Source organism: Calidris pugnax, unplaced genomic scaffold (genome assembly GCF_001431845.1).
Source record: "Calidris pugnax isolate Ruff unplaced genomic scaffold, ASM143184v1 scaffold76, whole genome shotgun sequence".
NCBI lineage: Eukaryota > Metazoa > Chordata > Aves > Charadriiformes > Scolopacidae > Calidris > Calidris pugnax.
In genome coordinates this window covers 3,690,469-3,717,706 of record NW_015090827.1, presented here as the reverse complement: position 1 = coordinate 3,717,706, position 27,238 = coordinate 3,690,469, and the positions used below count along the sequence as shown (strand labels likewise).

At 37.4% G+C, this 27,238-nt stretch overlaps 1 protein-coding gene across 1 annotated transcript in view; it reads left to right on the top strand.

Moving 5' to 3' along the window:
* Nucleotides 1-27,238, top strand: part of THSD7A (thrombospondin type 1 domain containing 7A) — a 133,303-nt gene that overhangs the window by 58,469 nt on the left and 47,596 nt on the right. Inside the window, exons 10-14 of the mRNA XM_014940238.1 lie at nt 7,835-8,069; nt 11,216-11,331; nt 13,926-14,058; nt 15,029-15,132; nt 25,176-25,370. Coding sequence (XP_014795724.1) covers nt 7,835-8,069; nt 11,216-11,331; nt 13,926-14,058; nt 15,029-15,132; nt 25,176-25,370 — 783 coding nt within the window. The remainder of the gene's footprint in view (nt 1-7,834; nt 8,070-11,215; nt 11,332-13,925; nt 14,059-15,028; nt 15,133-25,175; nt 25,371-27,238) is intronic.

The following is a 27,238-nucleotide window of genomic DNA, read 5'->3' as shown; positions in this document are numbered from 1 at the left end:
TTATGAGGCGGAGTTGTGGTTTTTTTTTTTTTTTAATATAGGACAAATATTCAAATGTACCTCAAGCCGTTTTAAAGAGATTTTATTTTGCTTATTTCAGTTAATGTTGCTCTTTTTTTATTCTGCATAATGTTACCGTTTTGATTTCAAATGTATGGTTTTCCTCTTTTATATTAAAATTAAACAAGGCAGGTGATTTATCTTATGCAGAGCCCTATGAAAGGTATTTATAGAGGATTGTTGGTAATTCTAGCTATAATTTAGGTCCAATTTGGAAGGATATAAGAAAGAATGCTGAAAAAATGAGAGTTTTAATGGATTGAAGTGCTAACAAATGGCTTTTTTAGCTTCTTAGATCACATCGGTAACTAATGTTGGGGGGCCTCAGAGTTGGACGCAATACTCCAGGTGTGGTCTCACTAGAGCAGAGTAGAGGGGCAGAATCCCCTCCCTCACCCTGCTGGTCACACTTTTGATGGAGCCCAGGATGTGGTTGGCTTTCTGGGCTGCCAGCACACATCTCTGGCTCATGTTGAGCATCTTGTCAACCAACACCCCCAAGTCCATCTCCTCAAGGCTGGTCTCAATCCATTCTCTGCCCAACCTATATTTGTGCTTGGGATTCCCCTGACCAATGTGTGGGACCTTGTGCTTGGCCTTGTTGGACTTCATAAGGTTCACACAGGTCCACCTCTCAAACCTGTCCAGGTCCCTCTGGATGGCATCCCTTCCTCCAGTCTGTCCACCGCACCACACAGCTTGGTGCCAAAACACTCCTCTCTTTGTAAACACAGTTAATTTCATTGCTAAAGCATACTCATTTTAGTTGGTGATTCAAATAATAAATTAGATGGATCTGTGTAACAAATTAGAAATGCTCTTCAAATTAGAAACAAAATTGGGTTTATGTTGTCCCTGTTTTATTGTGTGTTAAATAGACTAATTTTGAGGGAAACACAGAGCCTTGCTTTCAGATGATAATTTAAATAAACATATATTCATGTGCATCTGTATTTTCATGTAGATCAGGATAATAGATTTTCCATATGCATATGTAGTTTTACTAGAGACAGAAATTTAGCATTCTGACAAACACAGAAGTGGAAACCTAACTTACTTCAGAAAATGATTCCACTTTATTATGCTTCTTTTTAAAAAGTACCCATTTTATTCTGACTCTGGAACTTAAACATATCGTGGGATAATTTACAGGGCTGCGGATGGAGCAAAGCAGTTAAGCACAGTTTGAATTTTATGTGTATGAATTTTATTTATGTCTGTTGCACCATGATCAGAAGCAGCACTGAGTGATCACGAAGACTGACAGGTCTCAAACCACACAGCAGTGAAGAGAACCCTCAATTACTGCTGGGGAGCCAACTCATTGCCCAGATGTTGTAGTGCTTCAGCTTTGCTCAAACCCTGGCCCCTTTATCACTATTCTGAGATGAGGTTATTCTGTGTTTTTTTTTTAAGCATACAAGGTGGTAAGTCTACCTTGCTTATAGCAATTCCCTCACATCTTGGTCAGATATCTGCAACACCACGCTCCTTTGCACTCTGTACAAACTCCAGAGAATAAAAGTATATAAATAAATGAAAGACCCTTCCAAGGCTTAGCATGTCGTTACAACTCTAGCTGGAAGGTAGTTTTCACCTTTACTTGTGTTATATTCAAAATGTATTGGTTTGGCTTTTATATTTTATGCTTGACTGAAATTAGGGTTATTGTCATATTTCTCCTCATATGTCTCTTATGCCTTTTAGTCATTTGCTGCGTGACAGATAGCGGAGTGACTTTTCACCTCCAGAATTGCATGACAGGGATCAGCAGTGTTCCCAAAACATGAAAGACTGATTGTGTAGTTGGTGCTGGGAGGTCATTTTATGTTCTGGGGGCACAGAATATATTCATGTATCTGAAAGTCTGTATTCTGCTGATATAAAAAGGAAGCTCCTCATGAACATTTCTGGGGAAACATGCAGTTCCCAGTTCTGTTCAGAGCTTATAAAAATGCCCATTGTTGTTGATAGACTCTGTAAACATCAGATATTACTAAAAATCCCAAGTCTCATAAATGTAAGATCAATAATTCCATTTACACATTAAAACTGAGTTCTGAAAATAGCTATCAGTTCTGCACAGGTGACTGGTCCCACAGGCGTTCCCTTTTGGATTTTTGAACCTTTCTTTGAACTGTTTGTGCAAGAGACAGACCAGGTTAGGTAAAACATTTCATAGTAATTCCTATATAACATAGCCATGATATTTGAGAGTTTTTATTCAGAATACAGGTCAGCTATATTGTACATAAATATACACAATTCCTAAGATATCAGGATTGGACATTAATTAATGAAAGAATGTGCAAGGCTGTTGCCAGTCTATGAATAACTCTAAAATTGACTTCTAAGATGGCATAAGGGGTCCAGGTTTATCACTGTGAGTCCTTGATCACACGTATCCCCCTGCCAGCCATGGAGAATTCCATCTACAAGCCTGGCAAGATCAAAGTGTTGCAGGCATTGCATACACAAGGCATATTGCAACCCCTCAAAGTATCTGAAATGCTTAATTCTTGTTCATCGGGATACTTAAACACGAACATCCTGTTGAAATTGCTGAGGGTCTGTAAATACATATGAAATAGGTTCTTTTATCTGGATCTCGGATGGCTTCCTATAGAAGTATTTGCTGTGATTGTTCAATTTTTCTCCTCTTCGAAATAAAAAATACTATATTCTCTCATTTTGCTTTTTAATGTTGGCAGATGACTGTCCATGATAGAGCTATTTCATTTTACACTTGAGACCTTATTTTTCTTTTTACTTCCCAGCTATATATGCTGTTGAATTGGTTTGAAGAAACCATCAAGTTAGCATAACTGGCCACCAGGAAACAGCCTCAGTATAATCGATTTTCTTGGATGACTTAGAATAGGAATAATTCAGTAGTATTATAATAATTCCTTAGTAACAAGAATAGCTTCAGAGGAAAAATGGAAGCCATGTGTAAATTACAGTAGTGGCAAAGTTTTCTAATGAGCTGTGGGATATGACTGCCCCTCTAGCATCACGCTGGCTTCTGCTCGAGCCAGGAGCTGACCTTGGCTGTACGCCCTTTCATCAGTATTTCCTCATTAGAACAGAAGCTCTTCTGCATGGTCAAACCATGCAGAGCCTCCAGCACAGTGTGGATATGCACATCTGGAATGGGTTTATTTACTTACTTTTTACTATTTGCTATTTACTTTCTATTGAACTTACCATTCAATGGAGAGAGAGAGGGAGAGAGGGGAGTGTCTTTCCTCAAGATGAAGACTTTCCGTGGATTTGTGAGATGACTCCATGTGGAAACTGGTGTCACCGTAACCATTTTTGATATCTTTTCTGAGATCATTGTCCTCAGCTTGAATGTTTGAAAGGTGATTTATAAATTTGCCTGTCTTGTGAGCCTGCCTGTAGTGGTAGCTCATTTGTGTCACTGTCAAATACATCTTCATGGTACAGTAAGAAACTCAGGAAAGCCATTGTGTCAAAATTTAAAATGACAGCAGAGGACATAATGATGTTACCTGATACATCATGTAGTTGTTCTGCATAAGTCTAGTAAAAGGATCATATACAGTTCAGCCTATCTCTATTGAATGTAGGGGTTGTCTATTTTTGTTTTATTTCCTGCTTAATATTTCTGTTATTTTTTAAATTTCCTGCTTACAATAAATCTTATATAATTAGCAATTTACTGCTTTACACAGGCCATGACCTGAAACTAAAAAGTACTAAATGAGTCTTAATTTTTTTAGTAAATAGTAAACATGCAGATTGATTCTGCATTGATTATATAAATCAGTGTCATACAGCATAACACTAATATTGTGGATACATTCCAAGTTTTATCAGTAGTAAGCGGTTGATACTGATTTTGGAAAAGTAAAGATTGCAAAAAAATCCCACACAAGTCAAATGCAAAGAAGAAAATAATCTGATTAAGAAGCTTAATTTAATAAAATTACAGTGAGGGACGATTTTGTTTGAAATTTTCTCTTAGGACAAGGATGCATATGCATGGAAATGTCTTACTATGGCTGTTCATGGATTAGCAAAGTATAAAGCCAGAAGGACTATTTAGTGTGACCTCATATATCACAGACTATTAAACATCACTGAGTTAGATAGTAGCGAATATCAGTTGTCCATCTCATCAGGTGTTCTGTTTGACAGGAGCCAATAGCTCACACTTCTCACATATCTGCAAGATTGATTTACTGAACGTGTAAGGAATAGCTGAATCAAAGGAGTTTCTTCTCAAGTCTAGGCAAATCTTGGTTGATATGCCTTAAAATTTTATTCCTGTTAAAATTCCAGTGCACTTTGACTTCATAGTTGCAAAAGAAGAGTTATACTTAGGGCTTTTTAAGGTGTTCACAATTCTTATACTTGCCTAGTTTTAATTTTTTAGTTTTTCTGGCTTGAAATAATACTGCTTGGTAATTAAATCTGCAAGCATCTGAAAGATGGGGATTTTCATGGGTTTTCACTAATTTCAGCTGAAACAAGAATAAAAAGCCACATACTTTTGTTACTGAGGAACCTGGTCTAGATCGCAAAAGGCACTTCAGTTGCACCCATTTTCTTAAACTTTAAGATTATTCCAGCTGTTTTGAAATACATGTATAAAATTACATGCATTTGTAAAACGAGTGATATCAAAATGATCAATTGAAGTGATCCTAAAAGCTTTAAAAATACTAAACACTTTGAAATTTGGAAGTTATCAAGACGGTGTCACAAAATAAAAAAGACTTATAAAATGCAATCCTTGAATATCTTAGAGCAAGTTGTCTTACCCATTACCAGCTCCAAACTGGGCAGAAAAGTAATCTAAGCATATGACAATTCTGTTAAAGCATTCAAGGAAAATATCGCTGCTATTCTATGAGTAATATGCAGGTCCCTCTGTAAAGCCAGCTTTTCATTGCCAAGTGTGCTTTGCTTAAGTATCCAGAACCAAAAAGAAACTCTTCAGCTACCACTGATTTTGGTGCCTTGAAATTATTGTTTTTAGTACTGCCAAGCAGTTATTTACAGCCATCTGATCATGTATTATATAAAATGAATTTAGTATTCTATGTCCCTTTTTCATGTATTCGGATAAAATTAAATGTCTATTTTATTTTTTTCCGTGATATTCATTAATGTATACATTCCTGTCAAATCTGTCCTCTTTTGGTGAAATGCTTTTAAAGTTAAGCAGCACCGATCTTGTTACCCCTGTGCAGATGTGGTAAAGGGCATCTCTAACTGCCAGTTTTCCATCCCCTTCTTCTTTTTCTGTACCTATTTTAATTTGAAGGAGCACAAGGGAATGGAGAGAATAGCACACTACAAAAAAAATAGTGTATTTTTTAATATTACAAAGATTTGGTACTAGTGAGAATTGTTTGATATTTCAGTAATATTATTTCCACATTTTGTTCATTCTTTGTATAGTTTTTTAAATACTGGTTTAGTCTGAACAGAACTGGATTCCCACTGAGCTGCAGACATTCATGCCCCAGTGTTTTTCATTTACAAGTCAATGTCATTCTCAGTTTTTCCCTGAATATACATTCTCGCATAGCTGTCAAAACTGAATCTAAGTTGTCACTTTATTCTCAAATGCCTTAGGAACTGGTGGTTATGGCTTTCCATAACATTGCTTTCCACACACACCCCCTTTAATTTATGAATTTACTTAAATATTTCCCATGTGTTTATTTGAGCTAACATCAGATGGAAATAATTATTTTAGTAACCTTGCTTATCTCTTCTAAATTCTCCTTTTTTTAACCCTTATAATGGGGGAACACATCTCAACTGCTCATGTGGATTGATCTTCTCTCCCGTGCCAAATAATTTGTAACTTTACTGTCTTTGATTATTTTTTTTTCATCTTCAAAATACACTCACATTCCTAATTTCATTCCTTATGTTCCTATCTGCTGGTGTTAGCTGGAACATTTTTTTATTTCTTGAAGGAATGCGCTTGAATAACTTTTTGAAACTTGTTACATATTTATTACATAGCCATAATTTTGGTTTACCATTTGGTTTTTTATTTCTCTTTTTAGGAAAATGCATATGACATATTTTGTCTTGATGCTTTGCATACTGACATATATTTTAAGCAAGTCTGATAGACTTGACTTGCATGCATTCTGAGCCAAAAAACAATTTAATTCTAGTAATTTAATTACATTCACATGTTTTTAGGTTTTTCTAGTCCCCCTTTGCAAAATTTAAGATTAACTAGCCTTTGGCATGATATCTCAGTTAATATGATGATTACTGTTGCTTAGTTGCATCAATATTTTTAGCCTCAAGTCAGAAGTTAAAAATATCTATGGAAATAATTTGAGAATTTGTATTTTGTCCTTGTGTTTTCATGAGAATGGCTTTTTCCTCGCATTTGCTGCAGATCTAGACATCCCATAAAAGCACCTTGGGATATAAAGTATTTTCGCACTTGTGATACTTGACAGAATTGAGTTGGAGTAGTAGAAGTATCCATTGTTTCTTTGATTACATTTAGTTGTTGGTTTAATTTCTCTCAACAATGAGTGCTTGAATCCCCTTCCTTCTTGCATGTCTGTGGAGCCAGAAGTCAACCTAAAGTTCGGCAATGGGATATAAAGATTAATACATTCTCTGACATGTACTTGGTGTGAGTGTACATTTTTCTTTTTAGTTGAAAAACGTTGTATGGCTCATCTGTGACAACTAATAAAAAGCACCTCTTTCAGTTATCTTTCTTACTGCTCTTGTCTTTTAGGAAAGACTAAAACGTTATTTCCATTTTCCTTGGCTTTCCATCACTTGCAGATAGGAGTCCTTGTTGTTCCTGCGTAGGCCATGAATGGTTAAATTGATTCTTAAACCTACTTTTTTTTTTTAAATCTAGTAACACCAGAGATGGAGCAGACTTGTCTGCTCACAGGGATGGACACCTAGCAGCCTTTGGTCAGGTCTGGTAGGAAAGGCCTCCTCGTTACTCGTGGAGGACTGGGAGCCCAGATTAGCTTTGAAGTGCTTGAATATAAGAAAATAAACATACTATCTGAAACCGTACACAACAAAGATAGTATTGTCTGAGCTTTTCTTCACAATTATTGACACATGAATGCATTTTAATCTTTAACCTGCCACAGGCTTTGTTATCTCAATCTGGACTTGAAATTGCCAGCTGTGTCATCCTCTTTGGTAATTGCGTAGTGTGGATAAATATCCACTGGGAGTGAGGACAAGAGCTCCAAAAATCTTTTTAATTGATCCGTGACTTAGACATAAACAGTGGTCTCTACACATGCATAACTAGAACATTTAACCGTTTCTTCTGCCCACAGCCATCATGCCTCCTTATGTCATCTCTCAGTCTCTTGTAGAGAACCCCAAAATAAAAAGTCTGTAGGTTACTCCAAGCACACCAAAGCAGTGGGTTATCTAAGTTAACGATTATTTTGGCATCTTTTTTTCACACATTTACATTTACTGTCTACATACATTCTGTTCTGTGTGGTCTGTTGACTGAAGTTTGTCAAAGTCCATATTGGGCATATGAAGAAGAGGAAAAAGGAACAAGGTTTCTTTTGTGTAATCCAAGTGAAAATAAATAACTATTAACATTTCAAAGTATTGTTGGAGGGGGTGGGTGTGTCTTTTTTTAAAATAAAGCACTTTGATAACTATTAACATTTCAAAGTATTGTTGGAGGGGGTGGGCGTGTCTTTTTTTTTAAATAAAGCACTTTATTTCCTTCCACTGCATGAACTCTTGCCCTGTTTTATTGTTCCAGGAGGAATACAGTGCCCAAATAGTAGTGCCCTGCAGGAAACGCGCAGCTGTAACGAACACTCTTGCACTGTGTATCATTGGCAGACTGGCCCCTGGGGACAGTGCATAGAGGATACCTCTGTCTCTGCCTTCAACTCCTCGGCCAGCTGGAACGGGGAGGCCACCTGCTCTGTGGGGATGCAGACAAGAAAGGTCATCTGTGTGAGAGTCAACGTGGGACAAGTGGGCCCAAAAAAGTAAAGATCTTAAAAAATATGTTCATGCTGTAAATATTTTTGGATTTTACTGCTCTATATTTACATCACCAATGGCTACACGCAAAGAGGAAAAGACTCTCATCTTTGTGTTCCCATGGGGGAACATTTAATCTTTTAAAAATACAAAACTGAAGCTGCAGAAGAACTATAAAATACCTTTCTCACTATTGATTTTTATGGGTGATATTTACAGTGGAGATTTTGCTGACAGCTGACTGCCAAACCCAGTTGGTTCCTTGTATTATGGGTGATATTTACAGTGGAGATTTTGCAAGGAACCAACCCAGTTGGTTCCTTGCAATAGAATCATCTAGGCTGAAAGGGACCTTTAAGGTCTTCAAGTCCAACCATCAACCTAACACTGCCAAAACCACCACTAAGCCATATCCCTAATGTTTTATGTCCCATGGCCATCATCAGGTCAAGTTGAGATAAAATTGATGAGGCGTGTGTGTGGTGTGCAGTGCAGCTCTGTTTCCAAGTTCCTTGTGGTACCTCCAAGCAAGTAGTGTGTTATGTAGACCAAGAAGGTCAAGAGTAGTGCAGCTCTGACAGGGCATTAGTTTGAACATTAGTTTGACAACCTTTGTGAGGCATTTTTCCCATATACATGTTTTTTTTTAAGAGGTCGCTTTGGCCCAATGATTTAATTTTGCAATTTAATATATGATCAGGGTTAAATACAGGTTAGCTGCTAGTAAAATGTATTCAATAATATCTTCATGCAGTTTGGCAGTCTGTAAATATCCCACTGAGGGCAGATTCAGAGCTAGAAGAGCTAATAGCAGGATCATTTAGAAAGTTCATGAGGCAGCTATTCTCACACTAAATATTTGCATGGTGCCTGCCATTTGTTGCTTTATTCAGCGATAGACTTATTCCTAATTTACTTTAAATGGAAATATGGGGAATAATGCTGGCACATTCAGTAATCTAAATTGTTGTGTATCTGCATTAAGTTGCAGTTCTTTTCAGTTGTGCTACCATTATATCTTTTATTTGGTACTCATTTTACATTTTAAAAAAATGTCATGATTTATCTTCCTTTATAAATCTGCTGTTAATGTGTCTGCCTTTGATTTGATCTTAAATTTTTGGCAGGAACGCTCTTTTATTGTAGCATAAATGAGTCCTGTGAAATGAGAAAAAAAGTCTTGGTTGATCCTCCAAATTCTCACATTAAAATCACAGAATCGTTTATAAAGAGCCAGACATTTAACATGAAAATGTAAATAGGAACCTTGTTTTAAACTCCCCTTAATAAAAAGGATTACTGTGGTATGATACAATCAATATTATTGGCCTTATCTACCTCACAAGTTACAGACTTCAGCTTGTATCTCTTCTGTTAAATTTGACCTTGAGTAAGGACTGCAAAAAAATCAATACTTCGCTTTAAGCCACATATACTAAATACAAACGATATAAAAGATAGAAATGGTGTTCTAATTGAACTAATTGCCTTGCCCAAGGATCTGAAGAGGAATTGTGATGTTCGGTGCTCCTGAAAGATGAAGTTCTCAAATGAAATGGTGAATGTGTATAATTCAGGCTGTTGTGTATGCTTATAATTCTGTTATGAGAAAAGCCATTAGTAAGCCAATGTTCAATACTTTTCAGAAGCATTTTGAATTTTAACTTTAGAGAAAATTTCTGAAACTGTAGTCAATGTGTGTGATTTGTGGCAGATGTGTTTTTAAAGTGTACCTGACCATATATAATACACCCATGATTGTATGAACCACATAGCAACAAGGCACAATTTGACTTAAAAAAGTAGAGAGAGCTTATGGAGAGGTGATGAAGATTTCTGTTGCTATAGCTATAATATTTCATGGCCTTTCATGTTGATATTTTAAGGAAGAAGAGAGAAAAGGCGGGGATCTCATTATAAGAGGGCACCAAGAAATTGGTGCTAGTTCTCAGTAATGGATCAGACCCTGAGAAGTTTATGTTAGTTGACAGAAAAATGCAGACACAACTAAGAGAAATTGCAAATTAATGTTATTGCTGAAGAATGTGTTCCTGTAAAGCTGCAACTCAAATTTTCTCCTCCTTTCCCCCAGCATTTCCTCCCATAGCAACACAGGCATAGTTCTCCACTGACCAGGGAGACCACGTTTTCTTGGTAGCTTGTGGTCAGACTTCCCTGTGCTCCCTTCAGCTTCGCAAAAAAGATGCCTGATGCAGGCCAAGCTTCTCCATCTGATCCAATCCAAATATAACACTCGTGCCATCTCACTGGTCCAAGATGCCCAGCAGCCACAAGAGGAAAAGCTACTTAATAGTAACATCTTTCCTGCTATGAGCCAAAAGCTCCAAAGTGTAGAAGTGATGTTTTTCTTACCTCTTTACATATTCCTCTGGCAGTCCACCCAGGGCAATAGTAATTCTGAAATGATTTTAAAGATTTGCAGTGCTTCTGCAAGAGTTATTGCATCATTCTGAAAACAAGTATTGCAGCGTAGAGAGTTGTTTGTCCTTGATGAAACAATAGGAACACAGAATGGGGGAAAATGACCTGGGTTAATGAGTCCCATATGTGGCCGTCCAGCAGTCCTTTTTATATGCTGATAAAGCCTGTTCCTAAAACAAGCAAGGTTTTTTGTCCTTTCTGACAGTCTTTTATAGTCTCATTGATCTGGCAGTTTCAATCCCTTCTCTGGTGTCTGTCGTAATCATGGCCAGTTTATACCTATTTGTTCCTGGATTAATGATGTTATTTAGTGTAAACGTGCCTCTTTCCAGAGTCTATGTTACTGGTAAATTTATGAAAAGCTAAAAATGTATTTTGCTAAGGTAAGCTAGATGGCTTTTCTTCAAAATTATTTTGAAACATGAAAATAACACTGGAAAGAGTCTGGAATGGTGAGTGAGGAATCGTGATTTTTTTAAGTTAAATGCCCAGGTTTAGTATGCACTGGTTTTGGCTTGCTTCCACCAGCTGTATTTAAATTCTAACAGTTTGTATTTCTGAGCTCAATCCTGGTGAATTCTGGGCAACTAGCACTCCCCTCATGTGCCTGCAGGCATTCGGTGCCTCTCATGATTCACCAGTTCACTGCAGAATAATTGTTTATTTGATAACGCTTCTTTTTTGGGGTTGGTTGTTTTTTTTTTTTCAGATGCCCTGAGAGTCTCCGACCAGAAACGGTGAGGCCTTGTCTGCTTCCCTGTAGGAAGGACTGTATTGTGACTCCATTCAGTGACTGGACACCATGTCCATCTTCGTGCCAAGAAGGTAATTTTATCTATTGCGTGTTAGTAGACAGATTTCTAAGAAAAAAACAAAACAAAACAAAAAGGAGTCAGACCAGAGTCAGTTTTACTGAATATTTATACGCATCTCTTTTTGATAGAGGACATGTAAGAGCTGGCAGAGCAGCTGCAAGAAGGACGTAGTGTTTTTTCTGAATATGATTGTTTTTTTCTATACATTTTCTATAAACATCTGTTTGGTTTTTTTTTCCATTTTGCCTGCTTTTATGTTATAAACTCCCTTCTGCATCTTCCACTGATACAAAGAACTAGTCACCAAGCAGACACACACTTGTACAATGGCAGAAATTGTGTTTGAAGGGAAAAAAAAAAGAGATGTGCATAGGTACATAATTATTGCAAAATTCTTTATTTTTGCCTGTGCTGGTTTATTCTACCTCAATGAAAACAGAAGAAAAGTTAATGCAAATCAGCAGAGTTTAAGTTTGTATTAATGGCCTGACTTAAATATACATTGCAATACCACTTATTGGCAAAGTTCTTAAAAACAGTGCAGGTGTCGCTTGAATTTTTATTACATTGAAATCGTACATAAAGTGACGACTGGGTTAATATTGCACACATTTTTTTACGTTATCTCTTTTCCTCTTTTAAGCTTAACAGGAGGTATTTTTATAATATGTTACTATTACAGACAGAGTCTGTAACAGCCCGAGTTCCATGGGGTGCTAATCCCTGTGTAGGACGTGGTGATTACTCACAGCTACCCTATTATCAGAATGTAAGATATTGTTACATCAAATACATGCACTTTGAATGTCATGGCCAATTCTTCATGCTTTATAAAGAACACAAGCAGAAAGTCATTTTTTGCCGTAATTCCCATTAGTACTTAGTGCATTCTAACAAATGAAAGAGGGGTTAGGAAGATTAAATTTACAACCTCTTAGAAAAAGAACAGTGAAATAAGACCGTTGAACCTGAATCTATGAAATAGTTATACATTATTAAATGCTGTGTTATTTTACAGTAACAGTAATGGTTCTTTCTGAAATATTTTTGGTGGGGCAGATCGCCTTGTGCAAAATTGCCGTCCTCTTTGGTTCTTCTGCTGGGTTTTAAGAAAGGTTTTGATGCAATCAACATATTTTTACAAATATTGATGTCATACTAGCACGTATGCTGTTAAACAGCACTATATTTGTGAACCAACACAGGCCTTTTGTCTATTCAGGGAGTCAAACTCTATTTATACTAGACAACCGGTTTTTATTTCATGGGTTTTACCCATTTGTGTCAGCAAACTGGTCAGCAGCTTTGCTGGGCTGCCCGTCTGTCTTGCCCCTTGTGCCAGCTCCTGGCATCTCCTGGAGCTGATGGACTCGGGGAGCGGAGGGTTTCCTTTGCCTTGAAAAGCAGCCAGGTGGTGGAGAGCCACCGCCGGGATTCTCCGACTGCTTGCTCCTAATTACAATTGTTTGGCCGGGCTCCAGCAGGCTTCTGGGTTCAGACAAGCTGCAGCTGCTGTAATAACCCACCCAAAGCTGATACCAACCCAGTCAGCCAAATGGCAGTGCTACAGCTCTCTGGAAAATAGAAAAAAAAAAAAAAAAAGGGAAAAAAAAAAGAAACAAGCAAAAAAACCAGATCCCAACCCAGTCAGCCAAATGGGAGTGCTACAGCCCTCTGGAAAATAAAAAAAAAAAAAAAAAAGAGGAAAAAAAAAAAGCAACCAGCAAAAAAACCAACTAAACAAAAAAAACCAACCAAAAAACCCCCAACACCCAGGATTTTTACCTAACAATATTTGTGTATTAGGTATTGCTATGGAATTAATATAGATTTGTGGCTTTTCATTTTCTGCCTGAACAACTGATATCTGAAGATGACTGGAATCAAAATTCCTACAGGAACTACTTACTGTTTATCATTAATAATGAATGACTGTAATAATTAAAAACTGTAAACTGTAAATTAATTCCAGAATGGGAAATAAAGCTTCACATTTAAATGTGAGGCATACTCTCTAGGAAATATTTGTTCTGTATCTAGATAGGGTAATGCTAGTCCCATGTGGGAAATGAGGGTATGGCGAGCAGAATTAAAGCCTGGCCTGGAGAGAAACATGACTGTAAATTAAATTTTGTTATATTCCTGGCTGTGGAGATAAGCAAAAGGCAAGCACATTTGCTGATTGAGTCATTTACAGAATGGAAAAAATGTGAAATAAAATAAATTCTTCCCATTAATTTCTATTTCTGGTTTTGCTTGCAGATGATTAGGGCCAATTTACACTTTGAAACTGTGAAGTGTAGCAGCAGACTGAGCTGGTTTAATTTTTTTTTTCACTTGAACTGTGTGTTCACTTCAGCTGTATGTTCATTTGCACAGTATTGCTACTGTCCCTTTCTGTTTAGTTCTGCTTCCTGGCCTTTAGCTGAGATTAAAGTATTTTATCTATTAGGCTTAATTTCCTGCTTACGGACAAAATAACATGTCATTATTATAGCAAATTATAGCAAAATCTAATACCTGTTATGTTAAATCTTATTTTTCCCCTCATTACTTTCATCCCTATGTAGTGGTAGGAGAAACAAGCTCTTCTTCTCTTTGCAGGAGGTGTCACAGTGAAGAAACAGTCCCGTCATCGAGTCATCATCCAGCTCCCCGCCAACGGGGGCCGGGAATGCCCGGACTCCTTGTTTGAGGAAAAAGAATGTGAAGCTTCTCCTGTCTGCTATAGCTACAGGTAGTCTACGTCAGAGACAGCTCCAACGAGATTTTTCAACTTGTACTGCCTCAAAAAACCTTGTTGAAAGTGAGAAAGAGAGGGTGTGCTAATATTTAAACCTCATCCTTATTTAATAGGTCTGCCCTGTTTTTATGAGATGTTAGTGTCACTTCTGTAAGTCCACTTTTTAAATTTTATTATGTCATTTTGTTGACTGGAAAATAGCCTGGGCATGCTCAGATATAAATATTTATTATGTCATTTTGTTGACTGGAAAATACCTTGGGCATGCTCAGATATAAATCCACAGCAAAGGAGGTCTTCTCTTAAATGGGTGTTCAACAATCATTTTATTACTTTGTATAGTATTTTTTTTTAAATTTCTTTCTCACGTATCGTATAAGTGTGTTAATGCTTTGTGTTAATGTATTTGTTAGGTAGTGTTCATGTACTCTGTTTTTATGAGATGTTAGTGTCACTTCTGTAAGTCCACTTTTTAAATTTTATTATGTCATTTTGTTGACTGGAAAATAGCCTGGGCATGCTCAGATATAAATAAAAGGAGGTCTTCTCTTAAATGGGTGTTCAACAATCATTTTATTACTTTGTATAGTATTTTTTTTTAAATTTCTTTCTCACGTATCGTATAAGTGTGTTAATGCTTTGTGTTAATGTATTTGTTAGGTAGTGTTAATGTACCTGTGTCCTTGAAAATATATGGTTTGCTTTCTGTTCCTTTCTCTGCCACCTCCTTCCTTCCCTCTGTTCTCAATGGCCTAATCCTAAAAGGAGAAAAAACGTTCACAGGAAAGAGGAAAAAGTTTATGGGATCGTTACTGTTCGTTGTGAATTAGTTCTCACCAGTTAATAATAATAAACAATAGCTTATGGTGGTTTCTAATAGTATCTCGCACTTGTGTTGCCTCTGTTTTGATTGCTGCAAGTCTAGAAGGATTGTCTGGAGCTGATGACTTGCCCCCTCTTTCAGGTGGAAGACCCACAAGTGGCGCAGGTGCCAGCTCGTCCCGTGGTACGTGCGCCAGGACAGCCCCGGAGCACATGAGACGTGTGGACCTGGGCTACAAGCAAGAGGTTAGAGCCTTTTTTGTATGTTATTCTGCAGAAATCTTAGCTGCACTGGTGTGGGAAATGCCTAAAATTTTAGTCATTTTAACCTAACATTAATCTTATCTATCTTTATGTGCATGATCAAAGAAAATACTGAATTCTGGTAGGGTAGGGTGCATACCAACAGGTATCTGGCAATTTTTTTATTCATAAAAATGTCAGTATTAATTTATTTTTAAGTACAGATACCACATTAGTGACTAATTTTATGGTATTGTTTGTTCAGTTTATTTCACCATCCTTACCTGAAGCAAGTTTGGAGAGGTGTTTGTGGAAAATATGGGGTTTCTAAAAAAAAAAAAAAAAAGACGAAAGCGATGGCTGACCTTACATGCTTCTTTTTGTGAAAAAGGTGTAAATTCACCTGTCAAAATGTGACATTTTTCATGTGGTGAGGATGTGAAGACGTGTTTATGGGTATATCCATTAGACCGAAAACAAAGACTTTAGCTGCCTATGTTTGTTTGAAAATTTAGAATCATAGAACTGTATAATAATTTTGAGTTGGAAGGAGACTCTGGAGGTCCCTTGGTCCAACCTAGACCAGGGCCAGTTTCAAAGTGAGCTCCCACCCATAGTAGAGGAGTTTGCTCAGGGCCGTGTCCCAACACGTTTGGAGCATCTCTCAGGATGGAGATCCAACAACTCCAGCCTAGCACTGCTTTGGTTTTTTCCTAATGTCTAAGCTGAGATTTCCCTTGCTGCAAGTTGTGTCTGTGGCCCCTTACCCTTTCACTATATGTGTCTCAGAGCAATCTGGCTCTCTCTTCTGCATGCCTTTCTCCGGGCTGTCAAGGTCCTCTGGCTGTCAGCCCTATGCTCCAGGTAGGTAGTGACTGCTCCTCTCAAACTGGTGGTGTCCCCAGTTGCTGAGGATGCTCTCTGTACAGGTTGTTAAAGATGCTAACCAAACAGAATTGGCCCTGGAATTAACCACTGAGCTGCAGTGTGTTTAACCGGTTGTTGGCTGGACTTTAAAACCATTGACCCTTCGAACTCAGTCCTTCAGACATTTTTCCACCATTTCCATTTGATAACAAATCATTTTAGCATCCCAGTCCAGCTTTACTGTCACCTGCCTTCACAGAGAGCTTTGTGGATTAAACAGAACTGTTAACTGTCAGGAGTTAACATAGTCAGGAGACAGTTTTTTAGGTGCAATAAATAAATTCAGTATGAAAATAATTGCAGTTCCTACTTACTGTGTTACAGTAATTGGATTGCTTTGAACTACTGGTCAACCCTGAATTCCAAGGTTTTTTTTTCTTTCACCTTTTCTGAGTGCAAGCTTCTATACATTAAAACAACATTGGCTCAGCAGAATGTGGAATTCCTGAGCAAGGACGCTGTTAACTGTAAAAGTGAAACATTCTGGTCATTAACTTCCTTGCAGTGGTAGAGGAGGTTATGGTATACTTTAAAAAGTCATAGAGTAAATATTAAGCTGGTAACTCCTACCAACGACTCATAAAGTGTTACAGGAGATCAATTTAGGGCTTACCTCAAAATGAAACCTGTAGGTATTGCCTCCTAATACAAAAGGCTTCTGGCTGTGGTAATTCTTTCGAAGGTCTATCACTAATGCTTTCTATTTCTAGCAGCTCTGGAGGATACATTCAGATTACACACCGAGAAAATAAGATTTGTGTCTTTGATGGTAGGAGCTCAGACAGTATAAAATGTTGTCTTCTGTACTTGCACGGTCGTACCCAAATCTCTTGACTTTGCCTCAAAGTCAGTCACTAAAGAAAGATAGCTAACTGTACTGCATGCAAAAGGTTTCTTATTATTCTTGTACGTTGTGAGACATTCCTTTTTTTAAGCTGTAATTTCGATCACGTGCGGTACACACACACGCAGAGTGTGATACCTCACTTTGGAGTTCCTGGGCATACGGTTTTCAAATCTGGTACAACAGATTGGCAGAATTTCCCTCTGGTACTACACAGAGTTTCATCTTGCAAAGGACCATATATTCAAGCAGTAGCCTTGTTCCGACAAGCAGATATAATGGAAGTAGCTCTCTAGTGTAACATAGTCAACTGGTAGGATGAGCAATCATTAATTAAGAACCCCGGGAGCAGCTAAGCTTGAAGAAGTGGGTGGTTTAGGTAGAATTCTGCAAATGTTTCTGAGCTCAGCTCTTAAAAAGGGGAGATTTTTTGTTTGCTCTTGCTTTTTATTAAGTCTATCCATCATATAAATTTTGTTGTAGAACTCATGGAAAAAGTTATTTAAGTTGGATAACTGTCATGCTTTAGGCAGAAGATTATTTGTGCCTCAATCCAGGTATCTAAATATGAATCTAAGTATTGTCTAGCCTGTTGCAGTGGTGAAAGTTACAGGCATTGAAGAGAGTCTTTTTTGGCCCAGTATTTTTTCCATTAATATAAATTCTATGAATTAACATAAAACATAAGTTTCAAACACAGGTATATTATGTATCACGTCTCAGTGTTTTAATACCTGAGAAGCATTTGAATATAACTTTATATTATAATATAATTATAATATAGTTTGAACATTGAATACAATGCATTTAATATATCTTTTACTTTTGTGCTCAGTATTATGAACTGCTATTCTGTAAGAGCTAAATAAATTAGCACAGCTTTACTTTAGATTGAGAAAAGTAAAATATTTTCTATTTTCTTGAACACCTTTACAATGGATATGACTTGGAAGTAAAAGTTGCATTTTTGCACAAAAGTAACGTTCACTTTGGAGAAAAAAAATTCAGCAATTCTAGAGATTATTGTTTGAAGTTTCAGTCACAGAATTGCATTTTGAACATGGATAGTGTGTTTTATTTGTTTTATATAGGTTATCCCCTACATGTGGCACTAGCAAGTACCCTTTTCACTCTCAAATTTTAAATTCTGACATGAAAATACCCGTGTGTGAATTTTCAGTGGTGCATCTTATTTTGTTTGGTCCCCTGCGAAACAGTTTTAATGTAAATTACGTGTAATTTACTGTAAGGTCCTCACTGAAGGGAAGCTGAGTGAAAGTAAGCAGCTGGCTGACTGAGCTCTACCCTGGACAGAATTAGGAAGATTTCAGCAGTTTCTGAAGGAAGACTCTGGAAGAGGGTTTGCCCCTTCTTTCTGCTAATTCTTGTCTTCCTCCTGCATACTTGGCTTGTCATAAACAAAGTTCCTACAGGCTGTAGAAAACTTTGCATGACAATGTGTTATTAAAAGTTCTGTATATAAATCATTGATTTAAAGATTATTTTGGGATATAGATACAGAAAAGACTGTGCAAGTCCTTTTAATCGCCCCCAAATCAGGAAATGCTAAACACTGAAATTTGAAATCCATTTGGTATAACATTCTGATACTGCATTTATAACGTGATACTGGACTAAAGATATCTTCAACAGACCATTTAACCGTTGGTGATTTCTGTACAAATATTTACCATACTGTGAAAATGCAGACATAGCAGCACATCTTTTTCAATTGAAAAGGTGTTATCTCTCACATTTCTGACGCTCACAAACGCAGAAATCACACATTCATTCATTTGTGGTAATTTACTTTTCATGACAAAGTGAAAAAATAATCTTATGGAAGTAATCTCAGCCCTTTAGTTTCCTGTGGATTGTCCTTTTGCTTTGTGTTGAGACTCAGTAGAGCAAATAATTGCATTCTTATATGTGAGAACAGTTCTCAGTCCCTCTTTTCCGGTGTTGCCAATGCTGTTAGTGTTTCCAATTTCTGATCTGCTTGCCTACGCACACTGTAACACCTAACGTGTCAGCAAATGTGTTAAATAAAGTAGAATAGGAACGTACACCACGGAAAAGGCACATCTGACTACGCATTATTAGCAGTATATTTTCAACAAAATAGCCTGCACTGTTTGTAGTTAGAAAGACAATTAAAGCTGAAGGAAAAACTAGAAGTTAGACATCATTAAAATGGCTGGTGAGGTGTCTGATCTTAAGAGTCTATGAGTAACTAGAGTGTATACATGCCTTGCTTTATATCACAGCTTTATTATTTACCTTTCCATTTTTTAGCTTTTTAATTACATTGGTCTTCCTTGGCAGAATAGATATTTGGGCGAATCATAAAGTTTAGAATTGTGATTCATTGTTAAAGACAGCTCTGTTTCTGGCTGTCTTGTATGATGAAGGTTTTGTTACAAATCGTGTCAGTTTGAATGAACAAGTCACAAAATTGGGACTTGAGTAAATGCAGAGGAAAGAGAATAAAAAGGCATTGGTGGATTTTAAGAACAGATGTTTTAAAAGAATTTTTTAAAGAAAAAAAGCTTGCTAATTATTCATGCAAATGGTGGGCAGGGATTTATATCTAAATCTAAGCATAGTGACATGGCATTTAATACCTGAGCAGCAAATTCATTGTTGTAAACATGACTTGTGTTAAATTTCTGTGATGAATGAAAATTTGCCATCATATCACTGGTAAAATGCCTTTTAGCAGTGGATAAGCAGGGCAGGAACGTATCATAGAATTGCAGTAACAAGTCTTCTGTCTTTTGTTCAAAATTCTCAAGAGAGGATGTTATGGATGCATCAGCAAGGAGTTTGCAATTTTATTTTGACCTCTCATCCAAGGAAAAAGAAATGTAGAGAAAAACCATATTTTACTGCAACAACATTTATCTTGTCTTTATTTTCATAAGCTGTTTCTCAATTAACAAAACTAAGTGACCAGGTGTCTTGATGAGTGACCCGAAACCCAGGAGGGAGAGGCACAGAGTGTTGGCAAATACAAAATACCAAAAAAAAAAAAAAAATATAAAAACTAGAACAAATGAGTAAATGCTTGATAAAGCCAGGCTACTAGTATTTTGTGGGCTATAAAACTCACCATGGGAGGAACCTGCTCCAGCAAGGATGTGCCGAGATACTACTTTGTATTCTTAAGGCTGACATTTATTTGCGCATAGATAACTTTGAAGTTGTGGTCTGCTCAGTGAGATAAATCAATGTATGAAGCCTAAAACTGCCAACAACTTAGGCATGTGTGTGTTGTGTTATGTTATGCTCATATCTTAAAAAAATCCGTGTCAGTAAACCTCAGCTCCAGTGACTTCTGAAGGAACTTAGAAATACAGTTCAAATCCCTTCAGGACTGTATAGGAAAGCCTGGGAAACTTAATTACTAAAAAGGCTTGTTTTGCCAGTAGCTCTGCAGATTTGAGCAGAGCTTGTTGGACTGAATCCCAATGCTAGTGGAGAGGACACGTAGCAGCTGAGAAGCTCAAGTGCCCAAACTGCAGTAGCCTAATCACATCATGATGTATCTGGATGGATGCACATGGTAAGGGCTATCCCAGTGACCGAAAAGAGATTTGCAAAAGGATGCACAGCCTGCAGTCCTTGCCACCATAAATCTTCCTCAGAGTTTTCTAGGAGGAATGGGATGAAAATTGTGAAATCTGTCAGCGTGTTCTGTAATAGCAAGAGGAAGGCTATTTATAAAACTTAAGCAGAAGCTTAAGTAACCTGGCTGTCAGAGAAAATATCTGACTGGCTGCACTTGATGTCACTGGGAATTGGCCATTATTAAAGAGCCGATCCCGAGCTCTGGCCATTCGTCATTCACGGGGTGTGTGTGGAGTTATTTGAAAGAGGGTGGAGGGGGGGAATGGGAGGAAGCTTCCCGGGATGGCCCTGAGCACAGGAGGAGGCCTTGGAGGCTTGTCGGAGCCGCGGGGAGGCTCGGAGGCAGAACCCGTGTTCAAAAGCCCTTTTCTCTCATTGAGGCTAAGCAGGGAGAGCAGCCTCCCTCTCTGGGCATCGCTGGTGGCAGAGGGGGATTTGCTTTTGGGGGGGTTTCATGCCCTCATTTGAAAACAGGGGAAAGGAGACAAAATCAGGAAGGAGTGCTGCTCCTTCATGGAGCTATAAACTACTATTTTAAAGTCATCGAGACTAAACAGATGAGAGTGCCCTATTGCCTGGTTCCTATTTTAACTGAACTGCAGTGATTCAGTTTTTGTACTGGAGTAAGAATTTGGACAACAGTGCTCAAGAGCAGTATTTACACGAGAAATTGTTTTTTTTATTAACAAAACAAGAGCCAGAATCTCCAGACAACTCCATTTAATAGAAACATGCTGTTACTCTCTTTGACAACCAAAGAACACTCAGGCTTATCTTTTCCTGATATTACTGGTGCATGCTCCTGCTTGAGATACTTCATGTTAGAAGCATTTCATCATGTAGTTTCTAGTCTGCTGTGTCCCACGGAAAAAGAAATAAACATAGATGAAACTACAGCCTAGGTAGCACTGATAGAAGACCTAAGAAAATTTAGTGTGAAGAAATAATTCTTGCCTTTCCAGAAATGAAACAGAATATTTTTATTGTTAAAATACTTAACAATTGAAAAAAAAGGTAGCACAAGTGTGTTGTAAAACAAAGGACATAGAGCACATTAATTTATAAAATACTTTAATTTTTAGGCGTAGGGGACACTGAAATCTTACATCTCAGTGAAATCTTCATGAAGTATCCTAATGGTGGTAACACTGGCAAGGTTTTGATATAAAACCACACATAAGTCTCGTTAAAATATAGTCTTAGTGTTTCATTATGCCCGCAACAAATATATCAGCCTGTAGTCCCCTGTGGCTTGGTGGAAACACTGCTATCAGATAAAGTTTAATTACCTCAAAGTCCCTTGTCTAGAAAATTTAGGTTGCCGTTTATTTCACACCTTCCTTTTAGGAGACAATAATTGTTAAATACCAAAACAATTTTGCAAGTGAATGGTTTCCATGTTAAATTTGATTTTTCTGTTAGTCGTACTCCTGCTTTATGTTTTCACTTTACAATTGCTTGGGCTTAATTCAGTGATAGAACTGTGCTCTTTCCACTTACTGCTAATGTCTGTAATAAATATAACGTGGTTGTATAGGCAAAATAATTAGTCTGGCTCTGCATTACTTTATAGTAGTTGAAGCCACTTCTCTGCGTAGTGCGTTAATCATCGATCTCAGTGAATTTTTTAGAATATACTTAAATTACCATGGGTTCGATCAGAGAGGCAGCAGTGAGTTTGCCCAAATTGGGTTGTGAGTGGAAAAAGTAACTCCACTAACAGTAAGAGCATTTCAGATATCAAGTCAGTCAGTCATTTACCTGCCCAAAATAATGTATTAATGGAATGTACACAGTTGTCAAAATCCCTGCTGTAATGGAAAAATACCTGCTCTTCAGCAGTCATAAGGAGTTTAAACCTTTGAGATTGATACTTGAATCTGTAGAATAACATTAGGAATATGGAATGTAGAGTGAATCATCCACATCTTGTCAACTATAAGTAGCATAAATAGTTATGGACAGGCACTGTGAAAATTGGGATTCAGGGATTGATTTAGTATGCCAAGCTGTCCTCTAATTTGTGTTGTTATTAAGGTGAAATATTTAGGTCTCAAGAATGAGGAGTTTTCCTGCTTTGATTGCTACAGTACAACTGACAGTTAATCTGCAAAAAAACCAAAATGCTAATCCTCAGGGGAGCTTCTCACCTGGGTCTGCTTGATGTAAATCAGATGCAGTAATATGAGTCTGAAAATATTCATGACAGAGTGGATATCTGCCCATGGAGTACTGTTTAATAACCAAGAAAGATGAGGGAGTGAATATTGGCTTTAGAAAAACTCTGTTTATCTAGAAAGAAAGAATGTTCTTCAATGGACAATATTTATGGCCTAGCAGAGAACTAGATGGAGAGGCAGTACCTAAAATGGGTATGAAACTTTTGAAGAAGGGTATTAAAAGTTTTTGAGTTAATTAGTGGACCATCTTTTAGCCCTTGGCTTGGTAGGGTTTTAATTGCTAAAAACTGGGGCCTGTACTTTCCTGAGAACACAGCGAAGATAATGCAATTAGTTTTGCTGATGCATGAACATGCCAAGATCAAATTCAAGACAGAGGATTTAGGTTTGGCCTCTGTGAATTTCTACGTGGCAGATCTAGTCTGAACTGTGTTTTTACCGTGGGGAAATTGAGGCCTCTTATTTACAGAGGAGAGTATCTGTAGGGAGATAAAACCAAAACCATAACCTGGGCTTGTATTGGAAGATACTGGTTTGACTTGTGTTTTTCCAAAATATTTGTCCAATTTTAGAAATCCTATAATAGGTACAGTTAACACATCTTTAAAATAGTTGTTGTACGGATTTTCAATTTTTAGATGAGGGTTTGCTTTGGGATTTTTAGATTTGGGTTAGCTCATTGAATCACTAATAATTATATGTAAAGAAAAAAGGCTTTCCTCATGTAAACTACACCAATAATAATAGGATTTGACAGAATAATTGTATTAGACAATGTACAGCTGGTCAGTCCCCCAATAAGCACAACTTAATGCAGTACTGAGCCTATTACAAACAGCGCTGGCAGCCCCGTGCCAAAGGGCAGTCAAGGATCAGGGAAGTTGTTTGCTTAACATCTCTGGAAAAACAAACCACCCCTCCCTTTCTAAGTGTTTTACCACAGACGTGTGGCAAAAACTATTCACTTGGGACCTTTGGATATGTTTTAGAAGGCTTGAAGCAGACCACACGGATTCTCAAGTTCAGCTTCCTACGATCATCGTGAGGTAGAAATTTAGTTTAGAACTTTTAGACACAGAAGGTTTTTTCAGAAATCATGGGTCCCTAAACCTTTACAATTCCTTCTTCCAGGAGGAAACAGTCACTCACAGCCAGTCTTCTGTTTTATTTTGAAACTTGGCATTCAAACCCCATTTTCCTCCAACAGTTGAACTTGATTATGCCTTAATAGTTTCCTTAGTAAAATTTACATTTTTTTTCAATTCACATACCAATAAAACAATTATTGTCAGTACAATGGTAGTGCTGTGCTTAAATTATGGAGTGGAGTGTAATATAAAACATGATATTCCCTCATATGTGTACAGAATGATGTATTGTGTTTGAATGCAATGTTACTGTGACAATTGGTGACCCAAATTACTTTCACAGTCATGATGAGATACTGCATATACTGTGTGCTGTCAGGTGCCAAGAAGCATAAATATGATTCTATTGTGTAAACAAACAGCTAGAAGTTTCCAATCTTGTTACTATGTAATAAGTTTTGGGCAAGGAAATAAAATAAGATTTACTGAGGCTTGGGTTAGAATAACAGATAAGCAACCATGTTAAAAAAAATCCACGAAGAACAATAATAGAGCATTGTTAAAGACTGTATTAGTGAAACAGCCCTATTCTTTGTAAATTGTTATGTTCCAACTTCTTCCTTTTGCGCCACCTGAAGTTTTCTTAAGAAAATTGCTTTTTCCTTAACAGTAAGGAGCTTTTGTTCAGGATGTGGCTACGCTGTTATAAAACATTGTACACCTCTTGGCTGCTACTCCATCCCTGGCAAACAGACTTTGTCTTTCAGCCCTTTTTCAAGACTAAAAATTGCTGAAGAGCACCAGGCAGCAATACTGTTGTGGGTGGTTAAGTGGTATCCAGAACTCAAATTTCTTTCTAAATTTTATGCCTGTCCCTTTTTCTAAAATATGTGCTGCTGATACAACTTAAGTAGCTGAATATTGTATAAGCTATAAAAATGGCATTGCAATTTTTTTTCATGTCTGAGTTACAGGCTATGTCTGTAGGAAAAATGATAATGTGAAAAGTGGCATAACAGGTGTGGATAACGTGATACAACCTTTATAGTCATAGAATGGTTCAGGTTGGAAGGAACCTTAACGATCATCGAGTTCCAACCCCTCTGCCATAATATTTGCAGTTGTCTGTTAAGTTTGTTTTTTTATTTTCCTAGTAATTCCTGATAGAAATTTAAACAGAATCTCAAAAAATGGCAGAAATGTCAAATGTATTCATTCAAGACATAACTGATTGCAAATACTATGTTGTTGCATAGCTGTTCTGGGCTTTCAGTGTGATTTTGTGGTAGAATATTGTAGGCTTACTAAACTGAATAGAGACATTCATGAAAAAAAAAAAACCCTGCTGAATTAAACTCCTTCCCTTTTTGCTCACAGCAATTACTTGTCGCAGACAAGACGGAGGACAGGCTGACATCAGCGAGTGCCTTAAATACTCTGGCCCATTACCACCCTTAACACAGACGTGCCAGATTCCCTGCCAAGAAGACTGTCAGTTTACCAACTGGTCAAAGTTTTCTTCCTGTAATGGGGACTGTGGAGGAGTCAGGACAAGAAAACGGACTCTTGTCGGTAAGAGTTAACAGAAAGAATACATCTTTCGTTAATTATTGCTACTGTTTTGATGAAAACCTGCATTGTTCTGAGGTTCCCTGGTGAAAAGCACAGTTCGTCCTCTTGGCAGAAAGCAGACCTGGTGTTACTGTCAAGCTCTATATACTGTAGGTGGGGAAAAAACAGAAAAAAACCCTCAGGAGGACAAACTCCTGCCAAAAATGTCAGACTCTTGATCACAGGGAAGTGGCTAGAGAGAAGAACAGAGAGGAGGACAGAGGAGGTGAGGTTTTCTTCTAAATAGAAGGCACAGAGTAAACTGCAAAGCAGACCATTTCTTTTTCTGACAGACAAGTCAGCACTGGCTGCAGTTCCAGGGAGGTAGAAAATGTAAATCAGTGTAATTGACCAACAGTCTGGTCCGATCCAAAGAAACAAAAGAAAAAAAAAATCTTCACCTGCATTTTTATTGAACCCTGTGTAATCTTTTCACCAAAAGAAGCACAATTGTTTGCTATTTAAAAGGTTTTCATACCATTTTTATTCCAAATTCTGGTACTGCAGCCTGCTTCTCTGCACAAAGAGGTCAGGAAGGTTGTTGGTTTATCATTGTTACAGAATCATGCCCATGAGATTATCTATCTGTGCTAAGCATTTAACAAATGTGAGAGACAGACCTTTGTGGTTATACTCTCTCAAGCAATTTCTCTGAGTTACAGCTTAAATTATGAAAATATTTTTTCAAGAGCTTTTTTTTCTTTTTTCCTTAAAATTTATTTGACTGAGATTTTTCAGGCAAATGGACACTTTAGTGTATGTCCAAAAGGATATAACTCACAAACACAAACTCTTCTACATGATGTCGGTGGTGTGAGGCACTGAGAGAAGTCCAGAACAACTTTGCTTTGCTCTGGGGAAGGAAAACTCTTCACATCACTCTCAAATCACTTTAAGTCCCAAACAAGATTAAAAAAGTTTAATTTTACTAAGACAAGAAGCTAGATTTGGATGACTGATAATGAAAACCAGAATGGCCGCAGAACCTATTAATTATTTGCTTTTTCTTGGTTTATGTGCACGTTTTCAGCTAAGATTTTAGAGAGCAGGTCTGCAATTTCTTTTGATTCCTCCTCAAGCATGACTCTATGCACAAGCTGTGTCTTGCTGGCCTTGTCTAACCAGATTGAATTCTTACCAGATTGACCTGGGTCTGTTTTCTTTGGGTTTGGTTTTTTTCCACACTGATCTGTAATTGAGAAAAAAAAAAAATCTTGTTGAAATTCCCCCGGAGCTTACAAGAGAAAACCTTTTAATAGAAAATCTAGTGAAAGTGGATTTTATTTTTATTTTTTTAAAAATTGGTGTCAGACGAATCAACAATCGTCTCGCCTTAACAGGTTCAGGTGTTAACCCGCTCACATCCCTTTTGGGTGGCGTTTTGGTGCATTAGAATTGCTACAGCAGCTGAGGGCTTTTCAGCCTTAAGCTTTGGTTTACCTCTTTTGAACTTCTTAGCTGCGGTCTTGAATGTGGGATTCACGATTCCATCCTTTCCCCAGCTGAGGGTTTGCTCTCCAAGTTCTTCGTGCTCTGCAATCTTCCATTGCCTTCACCCAGCAGCTCAGATCACTCTCTGAGGCAATATGTTGCTTAATTTTCTGCCTTATTTCTTGACACAACTAAGAATGCTTTTTTGTGGATGATTTTCCATTAGGTAGAGTCTTTCTCTGTCTTGTGACACTTTTTGAAACTGTGCTTCCCAAGCACTTTATCCAATGTTGGTTTTGTGCAAACTGTAGGTGTTCATTACTTTGGAAATTCAAGTCATTAACCTAAATGAATGAAGACTAATGGAACTAGCTTTTGGCATATGGATTTGATTGTCT